Source organism: Zootoca vivipara, chromosome 13 (genome assembly GCF_965207765.1).
Source record: "Zootoca vivipara chromosome 13, rZooViv2.hap1.1, whole genome shotgun sequence".
Classification (NCBI taxonomy): domain Eukaryota; kingdom Metazoa; phylum Chordata; class Lepidosauria; order Squamata; family Lacertidae; genus Zootoca; species Zootoca vivipara.
In genome coordinates, this window is record NC_142596.1 from 27,208,874 (window position 1) to 27,234,614 (window position 25,741).

The 25,741-nt window shown below is 48.7% G+C and overlaps 1 protein-coding gene across 3 annotated transcripts in view; it reads left to right on the forward strand.

Moving 5' to 3' along the window:
• Positions 1–25,741, forward strand: part of FRMD5 (FERM domain containing 5) — a 138,777-nt gene continuing 113,036 nt past the window's right edge. For all 3 annotated transcript variants that reach the window (XM_035131945.3, XM_035131943.3, XM_035131944.3), the window contains exon 1: positions 1–387. In XM_035131945.3, the coding sequence (XP_034987836.1) occupies positions 286–387 (102 nt within the window). In that variant the 5' untranslated portion in view covers positions 1–285. The remainder of the gene's footprint in view (positions 388–25,741) is intronic.

The window sequence follows — 25,741 nt, forward strand, 5'->3', positions numbered from 1 at the left end:
GCGGTAGACGGCCGCCCTGGCACAACCTTCCCCCTCTCCCTCCCTGCGCCCGACGCCGCCGCTGCACCGCTCCAGCCTCGCGCCCGCCTCCTCCCGGCCGGGCTTTGTGCGGACGGAACGCGAGGAGGAGGCGGCGGCGAGGAGGAGGCGGAGGCAGAAGCAGCGGCGGCGGCGGCCAAAGGCAGGCGCCCACCATGTGAGAGGCCCGCTCGCCGGCCCGCCGGAGCCGCGCCGCCTCCCCGCAGCAGCTCCTCCTCCTAGTGGCCGGGCTACCGGCAGGCAAAGATGCTCAGCCGGTTGATGAGCGGCAGCAGCAGGAGCCTGGAGCGCGACTACAGCTGCACCGTCCGCCTCCTGGACGACAGCGAGTACTCCTGCACCATCCAGGTGCGTCCCAGCGCCGGGAGACCGACTGACCGACCGAGTGTGCAGTGGGGGGTGGGGGGAGGATAGAATCGCCATCGTCGCCTTTCCTGGCACCCGCGCCCCGACGAGCCTGCTCGCCTCCTGCTCCAGCCGTCGGGGAGGCAGCGGGGATCCCCGTCCGTTCTTCTCCCCTACTTGCCCAGCTCGCCGGAGGGCAGAGCGGCGCAACTTCCCCGCTGGCAGCGCTAACTTTGCAGCCGGCGGCGACGGCGGCGCAGAACAAAGCGGAGGCGAGACCTGTAGCTCTCCTGCCGCCGCCGTCATCCAGGCGGGGGAGCCGCACGCTCCCTGCCTCGCTTTCTCTCTCTCGGGGCGCCCTCCGGGCTGGCGTTGCACCAAAAGGGGGGCGGGGAGAGAATTCCGCCTCGGGTGCAAAGCTCCGTGCCTTTTTGGCTAAACGGGGGTGGGGTGGGGGGAGGTGATGTCCCCCTCACCCGTCGGTGTTTCCGTCCCCAAGGATGGGAAAGGAGATGCAAGGGTTGGTGGAGGAAGGGCAGAGCGCCCGAGAGCAGAGGGGCGCCCATGGGTGCCTGGAGAGCACAGTCCTCTTGGGGACTTCTGCTTAGCCTGGGACCGGCGAAAATCTGAGCAAGAGGGGGGCGCCCTCTTTTGTCTCCAGAGAGCTGGGCATGGAGCACCCTCTCTCCCTTTGGGGCCCCCTCCTGGCTTTCAGCAGGGCGGCCTCCTTAATTGGGTGCAGCAAAGAGCCTGAAAACACCCCAGGCTGACTACGGTAGCTCCCGAGAGAGGCAGATCTTCTTAGGAGAGATAACGACGTGCCCACAATTCTTTCGCCTTTAATGGGGTGCATCTTATTTTTCTTTAATGGGGATGCTCGCTGAACTCTTTCTGTTTGCATTGCCATCATCTTGGGCAGAGGGGAGGAGGGCCAGATCATTAAGACTTATGGGCAGCAGCCGAGAGGCTGAGGGCCCCCCCTAGCCCAGGGTGGGCTCAGTAGTTCCGCTCCATTACATGGAGGCATTAAATCTCGTGGGTACCCTTTTTCGAACTCCCCTGGACCCACTGTTTAGTCTAGAATCCAGGGGGTTAGGCTATAATTCCCACTGATACCTACTTTACTTTGTAGGCTTTTGTTGATCTAGCCAGACCTTTCCCCATGATTCCCCCCCCCCCATCCTTGAGGACTAGACACTTTTTCAGTTTTCACATGAAGCAAATGGTCCAGTTCTCATGTTGTGCTTGAGCAGTAATGGAGTAACATTGTCCTGGGTAGGAGATGTGGAGAGAGGGGGAGATATTGAAGCACCTGCTTAGGTGATCTGAAAAGGTAATCGGGCACATTCTCTTCAAGGTCACTGGAGGAACGACACCCATGCCGGAGAAAGTCTCTCTTTACACACTCTGCTCTGTTCCTTCCTCTCCCGCCTTTTTTGACATGTTGCATTGTCAGCGCGTGTCTGTTTTGCCCCTAAGGATGTGCATTAATTTTTCTTAGGTGGCATTTCTCTTTCCACATTGTCTGTTGTGAGCACAAAGGCCTGGATGTGGCTTAATCACAGCACCCTCGGTGACCCACACATTGCTCAGCAGAGGGGTGTGTGTGCGCGTCCCCTATGTGTTTCCAAAAGCTGATGTGCCATTTCAAGTTAGAGCCCAGGTGGACTGAAGGCAGCTTCATCCTTGGACTCTTCTGAACGAATGTGGGTCTTGCCAAGCTCGTAGTAGCAGCAGCTGCTGCTACTGCTGCAATGTGTGAGCAGGAGGGAAGACTGAGAAGGTTTGGGGCTGAATGTGTAATTCATGCATCACTCCAGCTGCCTCTAATAATGCAATCCACGATGCCTTGGAAGTAAGACCTGCTATGTTCACAGGGGCTAATTTGTAGGTAGGAGTGCACTGCAGCCTAATTTTCCTCTGGCTTTCTCTGTGCATTGGTAGTGCCAAGTATTGCAAAGCCCCCTAGGATGGTGTGTATCTGTGTCTCGATATTGCATGTAGAGATCTACAATAAATTGTTGGCTTATTTGCTACAAGGAAGAGTTTTGGGACACAATATTATTGCTTGTAACCAGAGGGGGGTGGGCATTAACAGATGCTGGTTTCGGTCATTTGCCGAGGGAATATTCTTTGTTCTGTGGATCTCTTTTCTGCCACACTCTTCAGATGACAAACTGACTCCTTCTGTTTAACCCCAATTGACTTTTGTGTATGCTTAATCTGGGATAGAATGTCTATCAGGTAAATGAAGTGGATGGACAAGGCTGCAAGGTGGGGGCCACACGGCGTATAATGTTTTAGTTTTGGCTTCTGGTGGGGAAAGTAAATTGAAGCCACCTTTTGCAGTGGATGAAAAGATTTCTACCTCTTGTGCTGCTGCATCCAGTGCGTGATCCAGTTGCTTGGTTCTGGTGGTTCCGCTGCAATGAGGATAGAAATGATTAGCTGGTGTTCCTTCGTCCACCTGGGTGGCTGCAGTCACATCTGCGCCTGTCTGTTTGCGTGGGTCAGGGGGAGAGAGTGAAAGATTGTGAACCCTGTTTTTCAAATGCTCGGTCTGAGCAAAAGCATTTGCAGGCTGTGAGAAATGGACATCTGTATGCACAATGGTGATGGGTAATGTTTCACAATCGAGAGGAATTGCTGCCTGCTTGGTGTGCAGTCTTGCAAACCGAGAGTGAGTTCTGAAGGTCATTCCTTTGGAAAATGCCGAATCCACTTACTTGGGTTCAGGGATTTTGTTTCAAGAGCATTAAAAAATAAAACAAAACCTATATGCTCCATTTTGACTTTTTAAAAATATGAATGCAGGTGTATGCATTTTCTTGTCCCTCATACTGTTTTAATTAAGTCAGGCGAAGAATAATAGGTTTCCAAGACAGAAGATATATTTGACCCCTCACTGTTGGCGATTTAGTTGAAATGATTTGCATAAATGATCTGTCCATACTCATGGCTGTGCTGTGTTTGGATCGGGGTGGTGGATTCAAAAGACGGCAGAGCCCATCTGAAGTGTGTGTCCCTTTTTGTGCTGGGGAGCATTTGCCTTTGAAGAAGGGGTCCCGCTTGTCAGAAAGACCCAGTAGCCTTCCAGATAAGAGTGGATATGAATACATCAGCACTTCTGGGGGGGCTCCTGAAAAACTGGCAGTGGAACAGTTTTGGTTTGTGCCTGACCTGTGATGGAAAATAAATCCAGGCACCACATTAGATTATTTTTAGAGGGGTGGCTGTGCTGGTCTGTGTTGTAGCAAAGCCAGCGAAGAGTCTTGTTGCATCTTAAGGAACCTTTAGGGTGGGGTGATTTCAGGCAATAAATCCGTGTGATGGCTGGTGATTCTTAAAAGGTGGGGGCTCCAAGCCTTACAGCTTCCAGGTACCACTCCCACCATACCTCACTTCAACTCTACTCTATCCAAAGTTGGGGGGAGAGAGATGAGAATTGTAGAGTCCGACTTTGCAGCTGAGGGATGGGTAAAATAATTCTATTGCTCCTGGGATTCCTCCCCTGTTTACTGTGGCTGTGTTCACACTCTCATTGACTGGACACTCATTGCGTTTCTGGTGCTGGGCTTTTAACCCGTGTTCACAGGACGTTATCCAAAATGCAGTTTTAGCTTGCACTCTGTTGTGGAAAATGGACATTTGACGTGTTCTTTCTGAAATCAGTGTCAAACTGATGGGACTGTCCCCTCCCTCCCTGATATCCTGGAGAGCTGCTGCCGGTCAGTGTAGCCAACACTGAGTTGGATGGACCAATGGGTCTGGCTTGGTATAAGGCAGCTTCCTGTGTGATGCAAGAGCCCAAACCCTCAACCATGCTGCTACTGCTGCTCTACTTTCATTTAAGAATATGCTTATTTAAGCATATATTCCTGCATTGCAGGGGGTTGGACTAGATGACCATTGGGGTTGTTTCAAAACTGCATAATTCTGTGTCCTCTCTTTTCAGATTAATTTCCCTTCTCAATTGGATTTAATTTTAGATTGGATTTAATCCTAAAGAGTTAATTTTCATCCTGGACCTTCCCAAAATAACCCCATTAATGAATTATCCTTGATTCATTTTCCCCCTTTCCAAAAGTGATTTTCTCTCATGTTCCCTACATTAATGACCTGCTCTCCTAATGCAAGAAAAATGAAAAATACCCTTCACTCATCCTGGCTGCCCTTGAATGCAGCCTGAACCACAGACATCTCTGTTCTTCCACCTTCCAGAGGCAGGACCCCGAGACCCCCCAGGAGAGAGCTGTGGCATTGGAAGTGGATGGGCAGCAGCTGTCTCTCCATCGGCCTCCCACCAACCTGCCTCGCTGTGATGCTGCCGCTCTCACGGCTAATAACCACGGATGTGCTGGGGCTCCCTCTGGAGGGGCTACCACCTGGGAGCAGACCTTGCAGGCCCCAGTCTGCCTCCGCCACCACCAGTGCCGAATTGACTGTCGATCTCATACAAGCACTGTAACTAAAAATCACTGTTTCCTCATTTAAGTCCCAAGCATTTTCACTGATAACGTTTGGAGGGGTTGCTTTTAAAAGTCGACAGCAAAGGGGACAGCTCACTAGGTCGCCCTGCGCATAGAGCTGTAGGTGCTGTGCACACCATGCAGCTCTCAGCAGTTTGGTAGGGTGTGGATAGGACCCGAACAAATGGATTGCAAGAAAAGAGAAACGTTAGAACAGGCATAGGCAAACTCCGGCCCTCCAGATGTTTGAGACTACAATTCCCATCATCCCTAGCTAACAGGACCAGTGGTCAGGGATGGTGGGAATTGTAGTCCCAAACATCTGGAGGGCCGGAGTTTGCCTATGCCTGCAAAGCAGAGGTTGGATGACCATCTGTCTGGGATTCTCTTGCTCTGGTTCCTGCATTGCAAGGGGTTGGAATAGGTGACTCTACAAGTCTGCAGTTCTATGATAAGCCCTCTTCAGGTGTTATGATGACGGTGAGTTAAGTAAAAGCACATGGGTGGGGGTCTGCGGGGGCAAGCATGCTCACTCGACCCTCTCATGCCATCCTTATCACCCTCCGGCTACCAGTCGAGCGAGTTGCCTTCTGAGCCCTGTCCACGTTTTAGACTGAGGAAGGCCTGTGGCTCCATGCCAGAGCATCTGCTTTGCATGCTGAAGGTACCAGGTTCAATCTCCGGTAGCATCTTCTGGTAAGACTGGGAGGGTTCCCCAGTATGAAACCCTGCTGCCAGAGCTAGATGGACCCAAGGGTCTGACTCAGTGTAAGACAGCCTTCTGTGTAGTTTCCCTTGGTTTTCTGGCATTCTAAAATGAGCAGGGGAATCCATGAGTTTGCATAACACGCCATCGTATCGCCCGGAGGAGGCTGTTCACTCTGAAGTGCTCAGTTTATAGGAGAATTCAGTGGGGGATTACGGTCAACTTTAACAGGTTCTGGGCCCCTTTTCTATTACGCTTCTTGCTGGTGATGCTGATGACAGCCATTTCTATGCTCCAAAGACTCTCCTTTGATGGGAGGGGAGCCTTATTGCCCCCCTCCCCCGTCTTCTCCGTCTTAAAAGGACAACTTTCTCTGTTCCGCAACTCCCTCTCCCTTGAGTCAAGTTGGTGATATGATAAGGTTTCTCTGTGAGGAAGGCTCAACACTCCCCCCCCCTTCCTCCACCTAGAGCATCTCTCGAGTAGTAACAAGCTCCAGGGAACACATTTTTTTTCAGGATGCCAGAGAGAGATTGTTGAGGTGGAGGGGGGTCTAGGCTTCACAGGGGTATAAGTCCAGATTGTGGCAATAGCTGAGCTTTCTGCTTTCCAAGAGGATCATCTCCTCTTGGGGGGGGGTGTCATCTGGGCCCCTCCTGAGTGTTTACTGGCACGAGGGGGAATGACGAGGCACCAGCAGATTCCAGTGAGGCCCCTGAAGGCGAAGACCCCACCCAATTGGGTCAGTAACTCCCACTTGCACTGCAGCTTTGGAACTCCCTGCCTGTTGATCTCAGGCAAATGTCTTTGTTATACTCTTTTTTTGGTGCCTGCTTAAAAGGTTTTTGTTTAGGAAAGCCTGTCCAGCCTCTTATTGATGGCTCAGTAAGGCCTGTCTTGAATTGTGAGCATCTCCATCTGGTCTCTGTGTGTATGTGTCCGTCATTTAGACCACCCTGAGCCTTACTGTTCAGGGAAGTACTGACAAGTTGCAAGCAGATTTCTGCTAGGCCAAGGAAGTCTGAGGTCCCACCCTGAAAATTCAGCATTACAGTCACTCCTAAGAAGGTGTTTTGATTATTGAAAGCAAACCAAATATGTAACTAAGAACCAGTGCCTGAGTTAGTTTCTTTTTCCTCTTCCCTCCCAGCTCCCTTTCCTTTTGTGCCTTTTCTAAATTGTTAAGTCTGGAAGCAATGGTTGTTTTACTATTTAGCTTTGCAGGCTGTTCTGAGAGTCCTTTTCAACAGAGTAGTGGGGGGGGGATGCATTAAATAAATACATCATTAGGAGAATAAGGGGTTCCCACATTTGGAACCGGACTCAGAAAAAGAACCTAGGTCGTTCCTTTTCTCAATTCGGAGGGGAAATGTGTCAAAATGCAGTATTTAATCAGAAACGACAGGATTAATATGGATTGTGGCTGACACCATGTGCACACCTCTTCCCAAACCAGCAACGGGAGTGCACCGGATGCTGAGTGTGTGCACAGCCATGTTTAGACGGTAATGTAGCTTTCTGAGCTCCGTTCTGAATTCAGTCAGGGTAAGTTCACCTATGGCTAATTCTATCTTTGCCTTGAGAATTAATACCTCTGAATGTACCCCTCTATCCTGTTTGCTAACCCTAGGAACATGGACATGCTCCTCACTTAGTTCATTGCCCTATTTGTTACCTGCTGCTTATGCACATACATACATCAAATATGATCTTTCACGTGCCAGAAATTCGGCCTTCCGGTGCTATTGACTATGGTGCTTAGAGTGGAAGCTTTGAACACAGGCGATGTTCTCGATTAGTTGGGAATGTGTGTTCCATCACAGGGCATTTTGAGATGCCATCTGCTGTTTCGTTCCCGATGCCAGACTTTCTGTGATTTTGGAACTGGCCTTCTGCTTACTGAAGGCAGCAGTGAGCTCGCTTGGGGTCTTTCATAAGGGATGAGAAGAATGGGCCTATTTCAGGCTATGCAAATGTAACTCTTTCCTGTGAAAGGCCACCTTTTTTAGTGGCAATGATGGGGTGTTTTGTTGACGAGTTTGATCCACATCTCAGATCCCTCAGTACCAGAGTCTGGTTTGCTGGTAGCTGCCTTTTGCCGAGTCCATCTAAGCCACGGGTGTCAAACACAAGGCCCGGGGGCCAAATCCGGCCCGCCAGACCTCGTCATGTGGCCCGCTGAGCGCCCCAGCCAGCGGGACCCAGCAGCGGGACCTTGCTGAAGCGCAGCGCCAACGAACAGCTGGGGCCGGGGGGGGGTAGAAAGGCAGCCGGAGCAGCGCTGCGTGGAGCGCCCCGAGCCACAGCAGGAGGAGGAGGCAGCTTGCCGGGTCAGCGCCCGGCAGCGCTGCATGGAGAGTCCCGAGCCTCTGCGACGCAGCAGTGCTCTGTAGCACTTTGAATCCTCCTCCTGCTGCCACGGCTTGGCGCCTGGAAACGGCTGCTGCTGCTGCTGCTGAAGCACAGACAAAGCACCCAGCAGCGCCGCGTGGAGGAGGAGGAGGATTCAAAGTGCTACAGAGCACTGCTGCGTCCCAGAGGCTCGGGACTCTCCGCACGGCGCTGCTGGGCACCGACCTGGCAAGCCGCCGCCGCCGCCTCCTCTTGCCTCACCTCCTCCTCCTCCTGCCGCGGCTCAGCCTCATGAACGTGAGCTCAGCAGCGGCTCAGCCTCACGAACGTGCAACTCTGAGGCTTTACGCACTTCTCCTAAAACGGACACCCGCTGCCTCATGCTGCACGGGAAATGCATTTTGCCCCTGGGTCCTTTCGTGCTCTTTTCTGGCGCTGAATCAAGGCGGCGACCCCCCCCTTCCCTTTCTTTCTTCCTCTCTCTTGTTCTTATTCTTTCTTTCCCTCTCCTTCCTTCCTTCTTTATCTCTGTCTTCTCTCCCTCTTTCTTTTTTTTCCTTCTTTATTCCTTCTTTCCTACTCTTCTTTCTCTCTCCCTCCTGCTCCTTCCTTCCTTCCTTCCTTCCTTCCTTCCTATCTTTCTTCCTCTCCCTCATTCTTATTCTTTCTTTCCCTCTAATTCCTTCTTTCTCCCTTTCCGTCTTCTCTCCCTCTTTCTTTTTCTTTCCTTCTTTATTCCCTTCCTTATTTCCTACTCTTCTTTCTCTCCCCTCTTTCCTTCCTTCCTTCCTCTCTCCCTCCCACTCCCTCTTTCCTTCCTTCCTTCCTTCCTTCCTCCCTCCCTTCCTTCCTTCCTTCCTCCCTCCCTCCCCTCCCTCCCTCTCCCTCTCCTCAGAAACATAGGATGCTGCTTTATACTTCTGGCCCTTAAACCCTGGAACCAGGAGAGCAGCTCCAGTGAGTCAACCTCAGCCAGTCCCTTTGGTGAAGGGTGGTGGCTCACTGGCAGAACATCTGTCCTGCATGCAGAAGGACCCCAGCATCTCCAGGTACTAGTAGCTCTGCAAAGGTCCTGCATGAAACCCTAGCGAGCCTCCACCACCCAGTGCAGTTACCAAAAATCATTTTTCAATAAATTGTACAATAATTGTACATTTGAATATCTACTTGCCATTATTCTGACTATGTTTCTGCTTTCAGAGCTAGTTATTACTTACATTATTACAAAAAACAGTAATAATTGAATGCAGTGACAATAATTTATGATAATAAAGAGTGGACACATAGTCCTACAGATACAACCAGCCCTTTGAGGGTGACCAAACTGCTGATGCGGCCCCCGATGAATTTGAGTTTGACACCCCTGATCTAAGCCTTGTGTTGTCTGCACAGACTGGCTGCAGCTCTACAGGGTTTTAGATGGGTGGGTGCATTTCCCAGCCTTAAGAGGAGCGGTGTTAGAAAATCAGATATATAAGCTAGTCTCCAAATGACCCATCACCAAAAGAACCTAGGTCACGTACAGTTCAAGCATAAACCACAAAAAACGCAACCTGATGAGAAAATTACATACAGTGTCTAATTTATCTCCACATAGGGGTAAACAATGTAGTAAATAGCAGTGGCACTCAACCGCTCTGTCATGTAAGTCCAAATAAAGTATTACAACAAATGTTCCAACAGGACCCAATATATGTGGATCCTATGAAGTGCGAAGTCCATAAGTAGATGCAAGCAGAACAAGGTTTTCCGGAATAAAAACAACCTGTTTCACCTTTTGGCTTCTTCAGCCGCTTGAGGCCTTGTTGTTGTTTAGTCATTTAGTCGTGTCCGACTCTTCGTGACCCCATGGACCAGAGCACGCCAGGCACTCCTGTCTTGCACTGCCTCCCGCAGTTTGGTCAAACTCATGTTTGTAGCTACGAGAACACTGTCCAACCATCTCGTCCTCTGTCGTCCTAGTGTCCTAGTGCCCTCAATCTTTCCCAACATCAGGGTCTTTTCCAAGGATTCTTCTCTTCTCATGAGGTGGCCAAAGTATTGGAGCCTCAGCTTCACGATCTGTCCTTCCAGTGAGCACTCAGGGCTGATTTCCTTAAGAATGGATAGATTTAATCTTCTTGCAGTCCAAGGGACTCTCAAGAGTCTCCTCCAGCACCATAATTCAAAAGCATCAATTCTTCGGCGATCAGCCTTCTTTATGGTCCAGCTCTCACTTCCATACATCACTACTGGGGAAACCATAGCTTTAACTATACGGACCTTTGTAGGCAAGGTGATGTCTCTGCTTTTTGGCCTAAGTGATGTAAAAAGATGCGAATGAAAATCTCTTCTTATACATTCATATAACAAAATGATCTATTCAATATTATAAATACATACCAACGTAGGATTATAACCAGGAATACCACAAGAATTTATAAGGTTGTAAACCCCTTCACAATTTGGTGAGGAACATCCTTTCTTCAAATCAATTATGGACCAAGGCAGAGGTTTTTAAACTGTTGGTTTCTTGGTTCTATTTGGGTGGGCTGTGGAAAGGCTGCAGCACAGTCAAATGTATCTGTGCTCAGCCCTGCACTTACTTTCCTTGATGTTATGATGGAGGGCTTAAGATGCCCAGCAACGGGGTCCATGATTCGTGCTGCAGCGCAGAAGCACAAGACGCTTGTCTTTTGCTGTTCACAAGTCAGCTGCCTCAATGAAAATATCCGTCAGCAACCAGGTGCTCAGAAATATCCACGTAGTCGCAACTGGACCCATGCTAGTAGCTAAATGCACCTGGGGAATTTTGAACACTGAAGAGGAGGTGCTAGGGATTGAACCAGGGACCTTCTGCATGCAAAGCAAATGCTCTACCTATGCGCTAACATGAGCATTCACAAGTGAGAGGCAGCTGATACCCTCCAACTCCCATCAACCCCAGCCAGCATGGCCCGTGGTGTGGCATCCAGCAATATTGGGAGGGCTACAGGTTTCCCGTCCTGCTATGAAGTGTTAGATCCCTCAAGCTGCTAGTCCTCATGTACAGATTTGGGTTTCCAGCCATGGAGCCGCAGAGAATTGGGCTTATTCACAGGAACCAGGTGAGCCTGAATTTGGTGCCCAATGTCTTTGTTCCTTTTTGGGGTTGTTTGTTTGTTTTTGCAAATTCCGCCTTCTCTGCAGGAAGTTGGTCTAGGTGGCCATTGGGTTCATTACAGCCTCGTGATTCTATTTTAGCCTTATATAGGCCAGTCCCGGAGGAAACCCAGATCCAGGAGGATGCAGCAAGGATATGCATGGTGTGACCTCATTAAGAGGCGAGTCTGTCGTCTTTGTTTCCGCCGCTGTCCCCTCAGAATAGGAAATTAAATTATCGCAGGAAGAAGGCTCGTGGAATGGCTAGGCTTGCAAGTCTGAGGGACTGCGGTGAGGGAGCTGTCACTTGTTATAAATGGGAGTCCGCTGCTGCTCTTCCCGCTGCACCAGGAGAGACTCACAGCCTCTGAGCAGGGTTTCAGGTCCGCCATGGTCGAGCTGCTGGGCTGAGAGGAGCGTGTTGCCCGCCGAGCCAAGGGCAGGCAGCGTTGCCCATCAGTCTCTTCCAGAGTCAAACCTGGTGGAACTGGAGTATGCCAGGTACAAACAGTGGAAGAATCTATTCATCCTTTGTGCCGCAAATATAACTATTACATTATTAATTTTATCTATTGTAGCGGATCCCAGACTTTTTTTTTTGGAGACCCTGCCTGTCTCCACCCCTGGCTCCATAAGCTCATCCCCAGTGCCCTCTACCATGCCCTATAAAAAGCATGATTCAGAATAGCGGTCTGTACGCCCCAGCAAAGACGATAATAACACAGTAAAACTCAAAACAATTAATTGCACCTTTATTCAAAGTCCAATGAAAGCTGTTTAGTTTAATTCGATAAAATTGATGAGCTTGATGCAATATACAATGTTTTGAAAGTCTAGGACAGGGTCCCCAAACTAAGGCCCGGGGGCCGGATGTGGCCCAATCGCCTTCTCAATCCGGCCCGCGGACGGTCCGGGAATCAGCATGTTTTTACATGAGTAGAATGTGTCCTTTTATTTGAAATGCATCTCTAGGCTATTTGTGGGGCCTGCCTGGTGTTTTTACATGAGTAGAATGTGTCCTTTTATTTAAAATGCATCTCTGGGTTATTTGTGGGGCATAGGAATTTGTACATTTTTTTTTTCAAAATATAGTCCAGCCCCCCACAAGGTCTGAGGGACAGTGAAAAAAGTTTGCTGACCCCTGGTCTAGGAGTCTTTTACACCTCCAGCACCCCCTCCCTCCACCTGACCTCTTAGCACCCCCCTCCCCAAGGTAATCCCACTGCCGCTTTGGGAACCACTGCTCAATTGCATTTATATCCTACTTCTCCCGTAACTCAAAGTTGTATAAATGCCCCCCCCCCGACACATTTTATTTTTGCAACAACCTTGTAAGGCACTACAGTCATACCTCGGTTTAAGTATGCCTCGGTTTGAGTATTTTCAGTTTAAGTACTCTGCGGACCCGTCTGGAACGGATTAATCCACTTTCCATTACTTTCAATGGGAAAGTTCGCTTCAGGTTAAGTACAGACTTCTGGAACCAATTGTGTTTGTAAACCGCGGTACCACTGTAGTTGGAATCTTTGCCTCCAGCAGAGGGACTTTTGAAGGAAGTAAGGGGTAAATAGGTAGAAATTAATCATCATGTTAACAGCAGCTTGGACAGAATCTTTGTAAACCTCGACTGAGATTTTATTTTGGTTTTTTATATATATACAGTAGTCATAAACAAGCCCACGCAAGCATGAGAAGCAGAAACTTGGCTTTGTTTAAAAACAGAACACTTGTTTGTTAATGGAATAATTTTAAGTGTCACAAGTTGTTTGGAAGATATTGGATTCCAAACAGAAGGGACAAAAATGACTCATTTGGATCGCCATCAAAAGCACTTTAAAACAGTTCACAAAAATAATGAGATGGTTTGGGGTTTGTTTCTTTTTGCTTGGAGCTGGGGTGGTTTGGATCCCTAGCATTTTGTCCCAGTGGAAACCTTCTCAAAATGGAAGTTGCCATTAGTGTGCTTGGTTGGGTGGCTGATGAATCTGGCAGGTAGGCGGAGGCAGAGCAAATGGCTCAATAGGGGAGGCAGTCAAATGGAATGACACATGAACTGTCCAGAGTAAATCTTCCACTAATGCACTATCCTTCTGTCAATAATTATATGTTGCAGAATACACCTGCAAGAAAACCACTCAATTGGAGGGGCCTCTTGGTCATTCAGAGTTGTGCTGCAATATTCCACGGCCTCAAATGCTAGTTTTATCCGGATGAGAATGATCTTGAAGAGGCTGGTTAGAAATGACTTTTCTCTTTCCCCTTTACCAGGTTACAAGCTGACTTATTTATTTAAATATGTTTTGTCCCATTCTTTGGCTTAAAAAAAAAAGACTCTGGGGGCAGGATACAGATTGTTCCAAAATGAAGACCATCTTTGCCCTCAGTCTTACAATTTAAAAAGACATGACACAAGAAGAAAAATGAATCAGGAGGGAGAAGGAAAGAAGCAAGCTCGGGTGCAAGTTTTGTTGGGTGCTGGCTCTTGCCTTTGGATGTACTTGCATACTGGTGCTGCACTGGTGCCAAAGGTCTTGCTGGTGTGGCCAGCATTTTGCTCAGTGGAACAACAACCCCCTTGCAATTCCACACCCACCCACCAGGCTGCTCTTTCCACTTGCTCTGTGGTTAACACTTCTTCCACTTGTGGCTTTGTATCGATGCAAGGAGGGCCCTTGTGCCAGCTCTGCCTGAGGCTTGAATGCTCACAGTCTCCTTTTGTTTCCCCGCTCAGTGAAACTTGGACTCTCTCTTTATTGGAGCAGAGAATCTTATGGCTGTTTGTGTGCTGCTCAGTTGAGTTGGCACCTTCTGATTCCAAGTGACATTTATATTTGCTTCTGTTCAGCCTGAGAGGCCCCTAAGATGCCGGTAAAGGCTGTTTTATAGTCATGGAATCATAGAATTGTAGAGTTGGAAGGGACCCCGGGAGTCATCTAGTCCAACCTCCTGCAGTGCAGGGATCACAGCTCAAGAATCCCTGACATGACCACCCAACCTCTGTTTAAAAACCTCTAGTGAAGGAGAGTCTACCACCTTCTGAGGAAGTCCATTCCACTGTGGAACAGCTTTTACTATCAGAAAGTTATTGATGTTGAGTCAAATCTCCTTTCTTATCATCTGAATCTATTCGTTTGGGTTCTTCCCCTCTGGAGCAGCAGAAACCAAGTTGGCTGCATCTTCCATGGGGCAGTCCTTGGGACTGAACATTTTGGGTTGTATTCAAGCAACTTTTAGAGTAGATGCATTTCAAATGATGACCTTGACTAACCTAGGTCCATTAATTTCAACAATTCCTCTTTGAGTAATAGTTGAATAAAACTTCTAGCCTGCTGTTCATAAAGAACTCCAGAAGTCTCTGCAGAAATTACTTTCTTCTAATTCCTGCAATTACACAGTTGGGTCCAACACCACCAGAAGCATTGGGAAGATCAAGAACAGAGTTTGGGGCAGTGGCCTCTCTCTGTTCTCTCCACTTCCTTTCCTAAAGGGGTTTCATCGGGGCGCTTCTGCCCCAGAGGAGACTTCACATCTGGGCGTCTCTTAACCCTGCATAGTTTCTGGGTTGCCTCTTTCTTGAGCACAGAGTAATGTGCATCCATCTTTCCCTCAAAGAGATATAGTGGCTTGTCAGTCAAATTACAAAGTTTACAGAGTGACATGCAAACATTATTCCAGCCTAGCTGCTGTCCCAAGTGAAACTATCACACAGATTACCAAGATGCTTTGATGAATGCCACTTCAGATTAAGCCAGGGAGGAGGCCGGTGTCTCAAGGCATGCCACCCACATCTTAAGGGGTTTTTTTGCCAGCTGGTCACTGAAGGCAGAGGCTGGGAAAGTGGGACACACACATACACAGGCAGGCTCTCAAAACCCAGCTGGAGGAATGGGTCCCCTATAGCAGGTGGCCTGGGACACTTTTTTTTTTGCGGTCCATTATGGTGACTGCAACCTAGGTTTAAGGTGCCATTTCGTAATTAGAGGATATATTTGAGTTTCTTACACTGTGTGGAACTCCCTCCCACAGTGATGACTACCAACTTGGATGGCTTTAAAAGAGGATTGGACAAATTCCTGGAGGAGAGGGTTGTCAATGGCTGCTAGGCACAATGCCTATGCTTCTGAATACCAGTTGCTGGAAACCACAGGATGGGAGGCTCCCAATTCAAATTCTGCTTGTGGGATAGGATTCCTGCTGGGGCAGCTAGTTGGCCACTGAGAGAATCGGACGCAGGTCTCGATGCACCATCTTTGACCTGATATAGCAGGCTTCTCTTATATTCTAGTTCTCCCTCTCTGCATGACTGATGGTTGTCCACGGATATCTTTTGCATGCTTCAGTCCCTAGGCCTTGGCTCTGGAAGAAACACACCATCAAGCCTAGACAAGGCAGCAGAGTGCCTGCAAAACCAGCTCCTTATTTGTCTTTGCCAGAGAGGCTTTCCTCTGGCACCCAGACTAGAAAGCTTGTTCCTTGTTCAGAGTTTGTTCCTTTTCTCAACTGGGAAGGGGGGGGGGAGAGAGTCCTTCTATTCAGGTTCTTCTCTGTCTCTGCCTTTTGGCCACTGGTCTTAGCTGGCTCGAGTTCCCTCTTTGGAATTCCATCTTATGTAAAAAGTCATTTTCATTCCTGGAGCGATGGATTCTGCTTCCTCCTTTACTCAACAGCCAGTCCTTGGTATTAACTGATGGTCTCATTGCAAGTCTGGCACCCACTTTAATTCTGTGCATCTGGTTGGAAAGATTCTCTGAGCAGAGGGAGAGAAGGCAGAGCAACTTGAGCTCACCCAACCTTCCCCAACTTGGTGCCCTCCAGATGTTTTGGATGGCAGCCCCAGTCAGCACAGCTGTATTATGCTGGGGCTGATGAGAGTCTGGCTGTGCTGGCTGGGGCTGATGGCAGTCGTGATCCAAAACATCTGGGTGGAGGCAGCTGCCCCAGTCTGTCTCAGAGGCCAGTTCTCAACAGCTGGAGTTGCAGTTTTTTGGGCTAACACTCCCGAAAAGCATATTGGGTGCTCAGGCCACGTACGCCAAGGTGGGGGCCGACAGGCCTGAGGTTCTGCAATGGATGGCCTGGCAAGACAAGGCCAGGACCTTGGATAAGGACCAAAGTGCTTGTTCTAGGCCAGGCATAGGCAACCTTGGCTCTCCAGATGTTTTGGAACTACAACTCCCATGATCCCTAGCTAACAGGGCCAGTGGTCAGGGATCATGGGAGTTATAGTTCCAAAACATCTGGAGAGCCAAGGTTGCCTATGCCTGTTGTAGGCAATGGTTAGCAGTCCTGCAGATAGGCACAAAATCCAAGTTGTATTGATTTTATTATTTATTGCATTTATATTCCATGTTTTCCTCTAAGGAACTCAAGGTGGTGCACAAATGGCAACCATTTTGCGCGTGTTTGATCGACATGCAACCGCTGACGCATGGGTCATTTTGGACCCCAAAGAGGGCGGAATGGGGGCAAGGTGGGCTTAGGCGTGCCCGGAACGCAAATGAGGAGTTGCCTGTACATGGTTCTCCTCTTCCACATGTAATCCTCACAACAACCCTGTGAGGAAGGCTATGCTGAGCAGCAGCGACTGGCCCAAGGTCACCCAGTGAGCTTCATGGCCAAGTGGGGATTTGAGCTCTTGTCTCCCAGGTCCTAGTCCAAGACTCTATAACTGCTACACCAAACAGACTCTGCATCATCTTGGAGCAATGGGCAGAGCTCTGTAGTCTCGACTCAGGAGTCAAGGTGGAAGACCCAGGTCCCTGGGGGTTGGCTTTGACCACCAATGGGCCGCTGACTTTTCCTGCAGGGCACTTTTTATATTCTCAGGAGTCTGTGGTCCAGTCATTGGAGTCTGGAGTCGGAGTTTGAGGAATGTGATTTGGCCTGTGCTGCCATTGGATTTACAGGGAAAGGGCTAGGGAGCTGATCCAGCTCCTCCTCCGGGTTCCTGTTGTAGGAGGACTCTGCATCGGACAATTTCTGTTCCAGGGCCGTGATGCTCTCCTTCAGGGAAAGACATGACTCACCTGTCAGTCACCAGCCTGTAAGCTAGAGACAAATTATGTAAAACAAAAACAAAGCAAAAAATCAGTTTCAAAGCTGAAATATAGGGCTTGGGAAAGGACCACTCTTGAGTGTGAATGAAAGAGTGGGCATGGATAGCTTCCTATTGATTCTTGTGTACTTGGAGACCAAACATTTTACACACTGGTTCAATATTTATACAGTATCCTGGGTACAGGATAGATAGCAATATTTTTATTTTTATTTTAAGTTAATGATTTTCAACAGGATGCTTCGGAAGTGACAAATCCTTCTATTGACTTGATGTGCTGCAAGGAATCCATATCGCACACTGACAGTGTAGATCTGGCTTTTGGGACTTCCGTGTATAAGACTAGGGTTTTTTTTTTTTTTAAAAAAAATTAAAATTAATGCTAAAAAGTGGGGGTCATTTTATACACGGGGGGATCTCCCCCCCCCATTTCCTGCTTGGCAGGGGGTTGGCCTGGATGGCCCTTGTGGTCTCTTCCAACTCTATGATTCTATGATTCTCTATTTGGAGTCCCCAAAAAGAGGGGGCGTCTTGTACATGGGGGCGTGTTATACACAGAGAAATACGGTACTTTGTTGGGTTGGCAGAGCATGCCAAGTGGTACCTGTAGCTGGTGGGCTGTTTGGACCTGCTTCCTGCATCTGCTTGTCCAAGATGAGCATGAGGTATGTGTGCTGTTACAAGCACATAATGAAGCGAGTGCCCAGCATCCATGCATCAAGCACACTTTCGAGACAACCAGCATCTTGCAGTCTTTCTCCTTGTGACAATTCTGTTGCAGATTCATTCTTCACCAGCCGCAATTTTCTGACACTCTGATCTTTTTATAAGATTGCTCCCTCTCTGTGTGCGTACTGATTCAACAGAGATAGTAGCACATTTTCCAAAGCCTCCTTCGCCATCAGCGGCCACGGCTGGCTTTTGTGGATGATGCCTTTGTGGCCAAAAGCCCAGGGATCTAGAATAGCATTACAGTATGAATCTCAGGATCCTTTTTCTCTTGTGAGTTGGCCAGGAGCGGTGGCAAAGCAGAGAAGCTCCTGGGGGTGAGATGTGAGGTCGGGGGGGGGGGGTAGGTGAAAGCAACTCAGTATGGGATTTATTTGACTTACCATGTTTCCGTGCCTCTTGTCATTCACATGAATCCCAAAGCACCTTACAAAAACCCAGAAGTAAGTGTTCTGGTTTGTGAACATTTTTTGGAACCCGAACGTGCTCTCTTTTGGGTGTTACACTTCCAATTTGAATGCCACATTTCCGATTTGAGTGCCACGCTTCCGTTTTGAGTATTACGCTGAGGACTGTCTGTTTTTGCTATTTATTTTGCGTTTTTGTTTTCGCGGCTCTTTTTGTTTTGTTTTTTGTGACTGCGTGGAACCCAGTCCAGCTACTGATGGATTGATTGTGTAACTGCAGTACATTGTTTATTGCTTTCATTTTGCGGATCAATGGTCTCGTTAGATAGTAAAATTCATGTTACGTAGCTTTTTCTAGGGGTTGTTTTTAAAAGTCTGGGATGGATTAATCCATTTTGCATTACTTTCTATGGGAAAGCATGCCTTGGTTTTGGAACGCTTTGGTTTTGGAATGGACTTCTGGAACGGATTAAGTTTGAGAACCAAAGTACCACTGTAAGCTAAACATCACGATTAAAGCAAATGTCATATTATATGATTAACAAATCAATACAGCATTTATAATCTATAAAATGATATTAACAACATTAACAAAATAGCAACCCAAAAAATGAACTAAGCACTGTTAAGGTCATGCACATGCTCTCCACACCCCATGACTCATAATCTTTCACTCTATCCAGCTCATTAAAATACATATACTGTACACATAATGCCCATGGCAGCAACTTAGTTCTAAAGGTTCATTAGCTTTTTCCATGGACTCTTGACTTTTCCAAACAGTGAAATACAGTGGTACCCCGGTTTATGAACACAATTGGTTCCGGAAGTCTGTTCATAAACTGAAGCGTTCATAAACTGAAGCAAATTTTCCCATTGAAAGTAATGGAAAATGGATTAATCTGTTCCAGACAGTCTGCGGAGTACTTAAACTGAAGCGTTCATAAACTGAAGCGAACTTTCCCATTGAAAGTAATGGAAAGTGGATTAATCCATTCCAGACGGGTCCGCGGAGTACTCAACCTGAACCGTTCTTAACCCAAAGCATGGGTGTAATTGGTTCCGGAAGTCCGTTCATAAACTGAAGTATTCATAAACTGAAGCGAACTTTCCCATTGAAAGTAATGGAAAGTGAATTAATCCGTTCCAGATGGGTCCGCGGCATTCGTAAACCAAAAATTCGTAAACCGAGGTGTTCATAAACCGAGGTTCCACTGTATTGGATAACTTGGATGGCTATGCTCTGCCTCCACAGTCGGAGGCAGCAGTGCTTCTGAATACCAGTTGATGAAAACTGCAGGCAGGGAGAAGGCTCTTGTGCTTGAATCCTGCTTGTTGGTTTCCCATTGAGGCATCTGGTTGGCCCCTGTGAGAACAGGATGCTGGACCCAGCGGTGGAGCTTCATGCTCCGCCACCGGGGGCGGAGCGCAGGCATGCTGCCCCCAGGGACGGGGCGCGCCACGCGCAGGGGCGGGATGTGTGTTTTGGGGCGGGGCGTGCGTTTTGGGGGCCGGGCAGGCAGCCACGATGGCGCCCCTGGGATCGCGCTGCTCGTGAGCGCCCCGTCCCCACTGCCCCTATCTTCCTACGTCCCTGGCTGGACCAGATGGGCCATTGGCCTGATCCACCGGGCTCTTCTTATGATCTCATGTTACGACAACCCCCTTGTTCATTCCTGCCCTGAGTGAGTGTTAATAGATTTCATTAAGATCAAATTTCTTTAGGTTGGCAGAAGCTGCACTAGAGGCAGTGTAGGGTTGCGGCTTTTCTCAGCAACTGTTCTGGGAGTTGTGTGTGAATTCTGATGGTATTGTAGACACTTCCTTCCACATCTCAGTTAGCCAGAGTTTAATTGTGTGCTTTGTAGCACCTATAAATAAAGTGCTAATGAAAGGCTGCCTTGAAGTACATTCCAGATACATCCCTACAAACAGGGACTTCATCTATATTATTTTTTCCTGCCTGCCATTTCCGGAGATGTTCTGTTTGGCAGTTATTTGCAACGTTGCTTTTGGGTAAAGCGTCCTCTGAGGACGGAGTTCTGTAGCTGTCATGCAGGAGTGAAAACGAGGACTTGTTAAAACCACAGGTTTGTTTCTTTCGACAAACAAAAGAACTTTGGTTGCACAATCTGAAGAGCAGCCTTTCATATCATGTAACAGGCTGATCGGTGGAATTAGCCAAGAAAATTCCTCGCAGTGTAATAATTGGAATAGGGACAAAGTTTGCTTACATTTTGCATCGGGACTCGGATTATGATTGCTATGTTTTGGTTACCCTACCTTTCCTGTTTTAATATTTTAGTTTGGGTTTTGTGGTGTTTGTTTGAAGTTCCTGAACCAATTTAGATTTGGAACTTGCCCAAACGCTCCAAGTGCGTAACAATATGTTTAAACTTTAAACGTGTTGAGCCTCTGCAATTGCGTAGGCTTTGGCTTCAAATTGGTTCAGAAAGCGAGAGTGAAGCAGCAGAGAGAACTGTGGTGTGGAACATCTTTTTCATTTTACAGAAAAGGACTGCCTCTCCCATCCTTTGCCAACCTTGCACCCTTCAGATGTGTTGAAGTTCGCTTCCCATCAGCCCCAGCACCATATGGCCATCCTGACTGGAGCTGATGGGAGTTGTAGTCCAAAACATTTTGAAGGCGCCAGGTGCTGAAGGCTGGTCTCATTGGCTGCGTTTTGTTTGTGGGACTTCCCCTGTAAACTGATTTGAATTAATTCATTTGGAATATTTGGTTTCCCTCTGGTTATTATAAGAGCAGAATTTCATGAGAACACGAGGAGAGCCTGCTGGATCAGGCCCATGGGCCATGTAGTCCAGCATCCTGTTCTCACAGTAGGCAACCAGGTGCCCCAATGGGAAACCCTCTAGCAGGATTCGAGCACAAGAGCACTCTCAAGTTCTTCAACAAGAAAAGCCGCCTTCTAAATTAGGCTGCTGAGTTGAGCAAAGCTTACGGCAAAAACCAAGAGTGGATCTTAGTGCAGCAGAACTCCTACTCAGAGTAGACCCATTAAAATTGATTAACTTAAGCCATGTGTATTAGAGTAATAGAACTGTAGAGTTGGAAGGGACCTAAAGGGTCATCCAGTCCAACCTGTGATTAGCTTCAGTGGGTCTACTGTGGGCTGGACTAGCATTGAGTACCATCCTGTGGTCTCTCTCTGAGGGCTGGCATGTGCTGAGAGGCACTTGTGTTCTCTAATCCTAAGAGTATGTAGTCCTTATCAGGTAATTGCTCTTTGGCTCTATGGGGTGGATCTTGGTGTCCGATTTACCGAAACATCAGGCCCTGCAAGCCTGAAGTCTGCTTGCCGAGTAGACCCAGCAGCCACCCCTTCCTGCTGTGGAAGAGGGTGCTTAAGCGGTTATGACTCCAAGGGGAAATGGATCCAGTGTTACTATGAACAGGAGGAGGTAAGGGATTCCTTCTCCCACCCTGCTTTCCTCTCCTCACCCAAGGGCTTCAGCATTTCTAACTCACCCTTCCGGCCGGAGAAAAGGAAAGGATCGTTTTAGTGAAGATCTGATTTTCACATCCCAGCTAAAATCTAACTCTTTGTAACACAGGGGGAGGTGTGGGGAGCTGCATTGTGTGGGGAGCTGTGTTGTGGGCCTGAACCAGTGACTTCAGCTGTGATCCCCTCATTGCAGGGCGTTGGACTAGTCACTAGATGGTTCCTTGTGTCCCTTCCAACTCTAAGATTCTGTGACTTGTGGGTCTCACTTGCAAAAAAATGGGATGCCTGACTTGGATTTAAACCAGGAGAAATGGTTTCTGCTGTGTGTGTTTTTGTTGTGTGTGTAATAAAAGATTTCCAGTTGACCTTTCAGGCAAGACTACGGGATGTGCAAATCCATGTGTTGAATGGGGTGTCAGCACGGTGCCCCCATGAGGGAATCTTTAAGGGTTTCCCTTTTGCCTTTGTTTTGCGGGTCTTTTAAGAAACAAGGAGCTGACCTTTGCGGGGCCCACCATTGCTATGGGAACGGGGACAAGGGGGGATGAATGCTGCATTGCCCAGGCGATGCCCTCTGGAGTCAAAGGCATCACTTGCTCCCTTTCATGGGGAGAAGGGGATAAACTGGATGCTTACGGTCACTTCCAGCCTGGGAGGGTGGGGTGGAGTGGGGAGTAGTAAGCCAAGCATGAAGCAAAGATGCACGGATCCCCCCTCCCCTCCCCCCAAAACACTTGGCAGTTTAGCTTTGTTCAAAGCAAGAGATAATTGCCAGGGCTCTGGGCGAGCCTCCCAATTTTTCAAGTCTCTGCAAATACTAAATTGGGTTTGTCTGGTACTTTTCCCGAGTGTGAAGTGCAGGTCTCAAGAGTTACACGAACAGAGTGGAGGAAGTCAGAGCCGGGGGGGGGGGGAAGGGGGCAGGAGAGGGTCGGGGTGTGTTTGTGTGTGGTGGCTCAAGTGAAGGATATGAGAAAGGAGGGCAAGTCTTGGATTCAAAACAGTACACAAAAAATAGAAAAATAGGTCTGTTGGATCAGGCCAATGCCCCATGTAAGGCCAGCATCTTGTTCTCACAATGGCCAACCAGACGCCTATGCAAAAACAGCAAGCAGGATTGGAGAACAAGGGCCTTCTCCCCCTCCTGCAGTTAACAGCAACTGGTATTGAGAAGCATTACTGCCTCTGACAGCAAAGGCAGAGAGCATAGCCATCGTGGCCAGTAACCATCAATAGCCCTCCATGAATTTGTCCAATCCCCTTTTAAAGCCATCCAAAGGAGAGGGTTTCCACAATTTGTGCTGCTTTAAAAAGTTGTATCTTTTATCCCCCCACCCCCCGAATCTTCCAATGTTCAGCTTCCTTGGATGCCCCCAAGTTCTAGCGTGGAGATGTGCGTGTGGGGCGTGCCAGGTATTCCAGGTGAAACCCAAACCTGCATTCCTTCCTGCAGGGAACAGCCTGGGTTGGGCTTGAGCGCTTCCTTGCCTGCTTTTGCATGCCAATGTGCCTAAGCACACCTGTGCATCTCTGAGCTTCCCCGTTGCCCTGAGGCTGGTGCTGCTGTTCCAGGAGGGATGCCCAGGTGGCTCCCTGGTGCTTGGAGCTGAGAGTGAAATATTAGACTGGGCATGTTCTCCTCGGAGGGGCCTTTGAGGCTCGGAGCGCTGAGCCTTAAGGGACTCTTGGATCAGAAAGCCATTTTCTTCTCAGAAGCTGAAGAAGGAGGGGTTTGGGGGTGGGAGGGGAGAGTTAGCTGCTTCAGGGTGGCTTGAAGGTTGTTTTTGTTTCTCTGCTGAAAATGGAACGTCAGCTGTATGGCAGCCCTCCTTGGGGAGAGATGGAAGGACAGAGAACAGGGGGAGGCTCCTGGAGAAGGCCTTGCCCTTCTCATGACTTGCCCCTGCACTCTTATGACAGGTCTCTTGCCTTCCACAAGATAGGGAGAGGTGCCCGCAGGTGTAGGTTGAAGGCCAGGAGGTCTCGCCACCGAATCCCTGGGAAATTCTGTGATGGGGAGCTGATGGACTCACCACGAGGCTAACAAGCTTCATACGAGTTTCCTTGAAAATTGCCTTTCTTTAAAGTGATTTGCCTCTTTTCATTTTGTGTGAGTGTTTGTGGTAGGCAAGTGAGCCACCTCTCCTGCTACGAAAATAGCGAGCAATTCTTGCATCAGCCTGCAGACGTGTAGGGACCCAGCCAAGCAAGGATGGCGAAGCTTCTCTTTGGATGGGTTGTGGCTATTGGTACCTTTGACTTTAAAATGACCATTTAGTTTGCATCTGTTCCTTCAGCAGAAGGAAGGAGTCATGCGGAAGAGACTCCCAGGCATGCTAGCTGCTTGCAAGACACTGTAGGAATATACAAAGAGCATATTGTGATATAGGGTGTGATATAGGGGTTAGAGTGCCAGACTTGGACCTGGAAGACCAAGATTCAACCCCCAACTTGGCCATGAAGCTTCCTGGGTGATCTTGGGCCAGTCATTGGCCCTCAGCCTAACCTACCTCGCAGGACTGTTGTGAGGATTTAAATGAGGAGGGGGAGAACCATGTACAGCACCTTGAGCTCCCTGGAGGAAAAAGACGGGGTATAAATACAGTGATGCCTCACAGGACGAAATTAATTTGTTCTGCAAGTCGTTTTGTATTGCGAAAATTTCTTCTTGCATTTTCCAATGTAAACAAATCAAAGAAAAAAAATTCGTCTTGCGAAGCACGGCCACACGACCATAGAAAAATTTGTCTTGCTAGTCAACAAAAAGATTGCAAAATGCTTTCGTCTTGCGAGTTTTTCGTTGCGCGAGGCATTCGTCTTGCGAGGTACCACTGTATAAGGCCAGTAGTGTTGGCTTGACCTTCTTCCTCTGTTTGCCTTTGTGTGATCCCAAAGATGGGGGTGTTTACGAAAGCCCTGGCACCTTTTGCAATGCTGCTTCCAGGGGATGGATCCTGGGACTCCAGTCTAGGTCTTAATTGCACAGCCACCCATCTTGGAAGTCCTCACCTGGATGCACCTGATGACAAACCCTTGCAAGAGAAGGGGCACCTGCAGTCCTCCAGGTTACAAATACACACACCTACTATAGACAATTACAAAGACACAGTGCTCCTTACGGTGAGTTTGGTGTCCTGCAAATGATTTAGTCTGAGAAAAAATGGCTGATTGTCAAGACTGCAGGGCTGGCTCTTGGGTTCCTGGGTTCCTGGTCCTACGTTGGGTCACCTGGCCCCAAGTCCCCCTTTTGCTCCCTGTGTATATCTGTCAGTAAACCAGGCATTACAAAGTGCCGTAAGCATTCTCTGGTCTTTCTGTGAGCCTACCAGGGCAGTGGTTGAGCGCTTGAGTGGTTTTGCATGCAGAAACCCCCAGGTTCAATTCCCAGCATCTCCAGGTAGGGCAGGGAGAGACTCTCTTTCTGTAATCCTGGAGAGCTGCTGCTAGAAGGACCAGTGGTCTGACTCTGTATAAGGCAGCTTCCTATGCTGGCCTCCCAGCAGCCTTCTGAGGAGCAGTACCAGAGGGCTTGCCAAGCTTTATCTGCTGGTGCAACGAGGCCTCCTTTTCCTAGCAATCTCAGCTGGTTGGCTGGCTGCACCCTGGCAGCCTCCCACTTATCATTACTGGTTCCATGAACCTTGCCAGGGAGCTGGAGGTTGGCTGGGTCCTCCATGCTTTCCAGAGACTGGCTGGTCACTCTCTCCCCGACAAGGCAGCCATCACGAGGGCAAGGACGAAGGTGTTTTTGCGCGTCGCTCGGCTCCTTGGGAATGTGAAGAACCTCAGATTTATTTGACCCAGCTTGGTGTGGTTTTGGCGCTGCAACCCGAGATTCTTGGGCAAGAGGATCCTACTATTTCTGGCCTCAGGTTTGTCCTGAAATCATTCCTATTGATTCATTGCAGGCAGGTTTCAGGAGAAACCGCATCTACAAGCCTCTCTCTTCCCTGGGGAAGTTGAAGTCTGCACCAGCTAGCAGAGTTCAAATGGTGTTCAATTAAGGAGTGCAAACGGGTGTGCTGTTGTGTCCTTTGCCCTGATCCTTTAGAC